This window comes from Rhea americana, unplaced genomic scaffold (assembly GCF_003343005.1).
Source record: "Rhea americana isolate MKP2758 unplaced genomic scaffold, rheAme1 scaffold_51, whole genome shotgun sequence".
Lineage (NCBI taxonomy): Eukaryota > Metazoa > Chordata > Aves > Rheiformes > Rheidae > Rhea > Rhea americana.
The window spans coordinates 1,474,940-1,481,677 of NW_028186657.1; the positions used below are offsets into that span (position 1 = coordinate 1,474,940).

At 37.1% G+C, this 6,738-nt stretch overlaps 1 protein-coding gene across 3 annotated transcripts in view; it reads right to left on the minus strand.

Annotated features, from left to right (window-relative positions):
- Positions 1-6,738, minus strand: part of TTC1 (tetratricopeptide repeat domain 1) — a 35,487-nt gene that overhangs the window by 22,072 nt on the left and 6,677 nt on the right. For all 3 annotated transcript variants that reach the window (XM_085317881.1, XM_085317882.1, XM_085317883.1), the window contains exon 3: positions 519-579. In XM_085317881.1, coding sequence (XP_085174007.1) covers positions 519-579 — 61 coding nt within the window. The remainder of the gene's footprint in view (positions 1-518; positions 580-6,738) is intronic.

Sequence of the window (6,738 nt, forward strand, 5' to 3'; positions counted from 1 at the left end):
AAGAGCACTCTCTTCCTCACCAGGGACCAAAGAAGGAGGGGCAGGGTGAAAAAAAAAATTCAACAGGAAGGCCACTATCTAGTGATCAAGGTATACTTCCAAGGTACACTGGGAAGTGGAAATTGGCTGTTTTCAGCCCTACTGCCTGAGGGGAGCATGAATCTAAGTTTCTAAGCATGTGCATTAAAGAACTCAGAGCCTAGCAAAAGCCCATTTGGATTAGTAAAAGAAATACTGACACTTGGAAGGCAGTCAATCCTGTATCACGTTTTTGGATTTAAGTACTTAACTTTCATGAGAATCCTGTTTTAGGAATCCAAGTCTGCTGATATCTAAACTTAACTCTTTAGACATAGGCATGCTGCTATCTCCTTTTGTTCCAGAGAACTGGATGGAAACAATATAGAAGATAAAAGATAGATCTTCCTATGGGTTTTCTACAACATCACAATGATGACTAAGTATTAAGTGAAGTTTATCTGATTTATCTACATGAAATTAGAATATTATCAACCCACCTCCTTTCTTGAACTGCTCATTTCCTTTCTCCTTCAGGGTTGTGCTCTCCTTTCTTCTTTTCTGCAAAAGAAAAGACAATGTCTCAAAGTATTTAACTGAAATGAACAAGTAGGTCAGCTGCAGTTCTGCATAAACTATGAATGGAAATCAGAATCAAATATAACCTGAAGAATTTATTTAGAACCACAATCACTTGCTTGCGGTCACTGTGATATGATATGCCTTACAGATTCATAAAACACTAGAAGATACTGGCAAGACATTTGAAGCTCCACTTCATGGACAACAGTAGCACAAAGAACATTCATAGTGAACTACATGGTTTAAACTTTGATAGTTTTTTTAAGCAGTCTGAGACTTATTTCCTTTCTAAATCCACTTAAATCAATCAGTACACATCAACTATATAGAATATATTTTAGATGTGAAGCCTCAAAAGTTTTGTTTGAAGTGATTCCACCCCAGAAGTTTATATTCAGCTTCAGATATGTACAATGTGCTTACTTCATTAGAAACACATCCACAGGTAATACTGCCCTAGAAGGTTTCCTATGTAAAAAGTGACTGGTACATAGAATGCCCCCCTCTGTTCCCCAATAAGTAACATGGTTATCAGGCTTTGAGTGACTGAAGTTGAAAGCACAAACACGTATTTTTGTCTCATTAGTAAGCTCGTTTTTCTCCTTGCTGTAACACTTAGCATTGCTCACTGATGACTAAACCATCAAACCCAGAGGCAGGAAAATTGTTCTATTAGCTAGTGAAAATTGCACACAGAGCGAGATGTCTTTTCAACCATGAATAACTGAACAGTACTCTTGGCACAAGCTAAGTTGACATGAATGCTCTCAGCCTCTGACACTGAAAATACAGGATGTCATCAAGCAACCTCTTCAACCTATTTACAAAGGAAGTCTTTCACATGCAGACATACCTCAAACAAAATCAAAGAAGTATAGGTAAGACAGCATCAGTAAGAAGCAACATTCATGTTCCTGAATCATTTCTATTGTAGAAAATGATCACTTGACCACTCATTTTGCCCCAAAACACATGCACACAAAAGGACTTAAAAAGGAAAAAAAAAAAGGGACAAAAATCAAAGCGTCTGTATATTGTAGATCATTGAGCAATTAAAAAGCCAACAGTAAGGAAAGGAGCAGTTTCCTTTCCTGCAGATTGTGTAAATCAAGGATTAATGCAATTATCAATATCGCACAGAACATCTCCTTGGAAACAGCTAAATATAGTACTCTTTGTAGAGCACTGCACCATCTCACAGCTATGCCAACTAGCTGACAAACAATACAAAATCAGAGGTTCTCTCCTCTTGCTCTTATTGCTTTTGTAAAGTAATTCACCAACCACTGTTACCACCTTAGTAATAAGAAACCACAGTGTGCTGAAAACTAAGCTCAGGGGAATGGCATTCAGTTGTCACATACAAAACTACCCAGTAAAATCTCATCTGATACTTTGGATATGTTCTTAGGTCAATAAAATTTTCTTATCACCTGTTAAATATACTTCTTAATACTCATTGCTCCTCACATGGCTCCTCACATTAAAAAAAAAACAAAATATTGCRGACAAAACATACACCACCATTTAACAGTTGGGTTCCTCCCAGATGGACTGACAAACCATCACAAGTTCAACAATCATTTCCTTCAATGTACATAAACCAGGTAGTGCTGTCTAAACATGAGCACAAAAACAAATCTGAGCACTTAAGAGACAAGCTATATTAAAATTCAGACAAATTATTTGCATATATGTGGTATTTGGCTGCTCATACATGGAGTACATAACTACATTTGAAAACTGCACCTAAACTTTGGAACTGGGTCACTGCCTCACCCCCACTTGTCACTCCACAGGAAAAAAAAATTTAAACATCTTTAATGCATAGAGAGTAGAAGTACAACAGAAGTCAGTCTTATTGCAGTGAATAAAGTCAGATTTCAGCACAGAACAGGTTTGTGAGATGACTCTTCCAGAAAACACAGAAGATCTACATAGACGACCCTCAAAACGTAAGACGTGCTCATAACACCACCTCTGACTTCATCGCTCGTGACCTATTTAGAAATGGCTTTTAAGTGCCATTAACTGATTCCCTATTGCATAGGGTAGAGTTGTCTGCAAAATATATACAAAAGAAAAGATTGTTCTTCTAGGAAGTGAGAACTATGGCATGATTGGAGTGTTCCTGACTCAAACAGTAAAATCAAGGAACACTGGAACCTGGATTATCATTTGGTTTCATTTTATTAAAAACATCACAAAAGATTATATGCTTACTCCCATCGAGCATTAATTACTAATATAAAAACAGTGTTTTGAAGTGAGAATGCTTTGGGAAAATAGGCTTTACATTTAAAAAATTAAAACAATAAAATAAATCAATAAAACAAAATTGCACGTCCTCAGATATGCAGAACTCAGCCCAGATGATAGACCAAGGCAGCTGTTCAGCCTCGTTTATTGTAAAAAACACAGAGATGGAAGTTCTGAGCAATTGAGAGTTTAGGGGCTCTTGTACTTGAAGACTGGCAATTCATACAACTCTCCTCCCTGCTAAGCCTGTTCTTTAATATGTCCTCTTGCCTGCAATTCAAGCTTTACAAACTGGAAGGACAGAAGACTACTATTCACACAACTGTTAAAGATATACAAATGTCAGCAACAGTCCCGCTGTCATTCTGAATATTTGACCAGAAGAGGTGTTGTCTACACATGTTTCAGAAACCAGAAGCATTGTTAAGGACACCTTATACAGCTTTGCATCTTACTCAACTCTGGAAAACAGCTATGCAAGCAATGCAGTCTGGGTTCAAAACAAGAATTTGTTTTAACTTGCCAAAYGTGTTCAAGACATGCCTGTATTATGGGTTTCAGGCTATCCCTTAACATCCAGACTGTACTAGTTTTGGCAGTACTTTTTAAATAGATGAAGTCTATAAAGCATCTCATGCATATCCTGATTTTGTATCTGGAAGATCATCCACTAGCAATACAGAGCAGCAGAGTACTCCAAAAGCAAATTCCCCTCGTTGTCCCACAGAATACCAAAGCATGCGTTAGAAGTTCATGTCCTAAGTGCTCTGGCCTTACATATATGTGAAATAAACACATAATTTATTCTTGCACGTACATGCATTTCTTTACTACGTAAGTCCTGATACAAAAGCAGRGGAAGTCAACTATTTTGGATTAATTTACATTTTTTCTGAAAGGACTGTTGGACCATCCCCTGCATCCACATGCAGACACTGTTAGAATCCATTTTCTGTTCAAATTAAGGGTTAAATAGAATAAAGCACTATTAGAAGACAATGTCCTTATCCAGTATGCTGGACTTGCAGCTTAGATGACCAACTGCAAATTGACTGGTCATCAATTTACTATGATTGTATCAGCCCAGAGTGAAAAAATTGCAAGTGACTTGTCCTTGGGACAAATTTTGCACAATGTCATTTCAGTGTCTCCACCCGCTCATTTTTCAGAAAAAGATGTAAGTAGCTGCAGGGCATGCTAGCCATTCCTCAGTGAGGGAAGTAGGTCAGACTGAACTCCTAGAATGCTCTGCCTAAGGAAAAAATATTTTGACCTACTGTGTTCCCTCAGGCTGTTCATATATGAGCACTGGGTCAGGTATAATCTCCCCAGCTTACACTGCATAATGGTTTTCTGCTATCCAAAATGAGCAAAACCTAAACGTCTTTTTTTTTTTTTTGCAAAGTTTCTTAAGATGACAAATTCCAAGTGGCAGGCATTTGCTTTTAATGCATAAGGGGTTTTTTTTGTTTGTTTAGTTTAGCAGAAATAACTTCATTTAGCTAGTACTATGATTCTTAAAGAAATCTGATTTAGAAAGGTTCATAGATTTGGATACTGAATTACAGTCATCCACATTCTGAAGAAATTCGAATCTTAACATAAACTTGTCTGGCTTGCAAGAGGTGACGAAGATTAGCAAGTGATCTGAGGAGATGAAAAAGGACAGCTTGGTCTTCTGTCAATGAAGTAAAGCAACTCAAGAAAAAAAAAAAGTCAAACAGTCATCAACCTCTGCTTCTCTGCCAAAAAGCTCAAGGTTAAAAAGAAAAAGCATTAAAATGAGGTTTGTTCTACTATTAAAGTAACCTATAAATTTTAACCGTTTATTTTGGAAGTAACCAATATAATAAAAGTGTTGGAATTTGTATCTTTAAATATAGATGGTAGGAGCTGGAGGACAAACACTATCACAGCTTGCAAGGCTTCCAACAACGCTTCTTCTGGCTGCTCTTACGTATTTTATTTGATCAACTGATTTAACTTTGCTAGGGAACTGTTCTTGGCTCCAGTATTATCAAGAGCAGAAAATGTGCTCTCTTCTCTCCAAGTCTATTCCTACAGCGTGGCAATGCACGTCTGCATCTTATATGCCCTTCTGTATGGTCAAATAGCAGTCATTTAAACCTACTGTGGCTCAAAAAGTACACAGAAACAAGGAATTTAAATAGGTAAGGAGTATATTTTCCATCTTCAAATATGAACTCTATTGTAAGACATCAATTAGCAGTTATCTGCTTCCCCCTGCAGTTTTGTGAAGTTATTGCTATATCATGCATTCAATGACTTGAACTTCAACTTAAGATTGTAGACACTCAATCTTTGCAGAATTGGCTTCAAAACTGTACCAAATCCACCCTCTACACTTGAGATGTTGAGCAATAAGCAGTGCTAGACTCTGGAGACTTCTGTTCATTTTAAGTTCTCAGTAAAGATGCATTAACCTTTCCACTGCCAAATCACTACTTTTCCCTGAAACTGTAAGTAGTACTTTCATAGATAATAGGTCCCATCCATTCTTGACAGTCAGTTTAAGTTAAGGTGCTGGACTGAAAACTTGACTATTCCTGAGCAATAATATATGCCACTTAGCCATYCCTGCTCAAGATGCAATAGCCTCAGGCAGAAAAGTGGGGCTGACAACTTAATCCATCACCACACGAGCCAAAACCTTTAGCCATAGATAAGCTCTAAGTTTTGTAAAACAAGGATCTCAATTTGATAGCATCAGCCTCTTCCAGAGAAATTTAAAACTGAACATAAGACTAAAATCAGATAGCAGCACTGAAAGAAAAATGAACAGTTGATCACTCTTTCTGCTAAAGAGTCATCCAACAAAAGATACTTTTTTTAGTTTATAAATGCAACCCAAAAACTATAAATCACAGGGGGAAATTATAACATCAGCTTTTACTCAGGTTCTTCCCACCATCTACCATCATCCACCATCAATCAACTACTCTGTCAGAGATGGATATACTTCTCAGATGTATTTCCCTAAGCTTTAAATCAGGAAAATACACTGTCCATCTTTTATTCTATTTTTCAAGATATAAGACAAGGCAGTTTCAGCCTAACAATCCTTCTTTTCCTCTGATTTGACCAAAATAAGTTATTTAATATTGCTGCTATACTGTATACCAGATCCAGGCTATTAAAGCAGGTCATTTTAATAATGGAATCTCCTTTTATTGTATTTCACATGACTACATGTGACCCCTTCAAAACTCAGTTGTCTTGCAGGTTTCACTGCTATGCAAAATAATATTGAAAGTTGATGAGAAAGGTTAACAAGAGATTATTTGTATTTGTCAGTGATTTACGTAGTACATTTTGCTGCTGTACAGTCAGTTGCTTTTTCTCATGTGTTAAAACTACGTTCTTCAGTCCTCCCACTTCATTCTTTCCCAGAAGAATTTTGAGACCTCCAAATCATGACTAGCTTCTTTGTATCCTGTCTTCCATTTTGTACTTTAGCTTTTATTTTGTAATCTCTGTAGAGAAACTAGTTGAATTTGGATGGAGTCAAGGTTACTACACTATGTTCTGGACAGATGCCTAGAACTAAGAAAATACCAAATGCAGAAACGAATGACTGCAACTGAGAAGCCACTTCAGAAGAATCCAGGGTCAAATCTTCTGGTTTCAAACACTGGAAAGGCAAATTCTAAACAGAAGATGCAAYTTATGGGAGAACAAATGAATGAATCCGAAGCATGGTGGGGAGGGGGAAAAGCTCGAGGGGGGGAACACTCTAAAAGAAGTTTCTTGATGAGCACAAAGATGTTCTCAAACACACCTCAGAACCTCTGAAGAAATAAGAAGATTTGCTCTGTTTAGCCCAGAAATAACAAAATCTCAGGCATTAAAAAAAAAGTT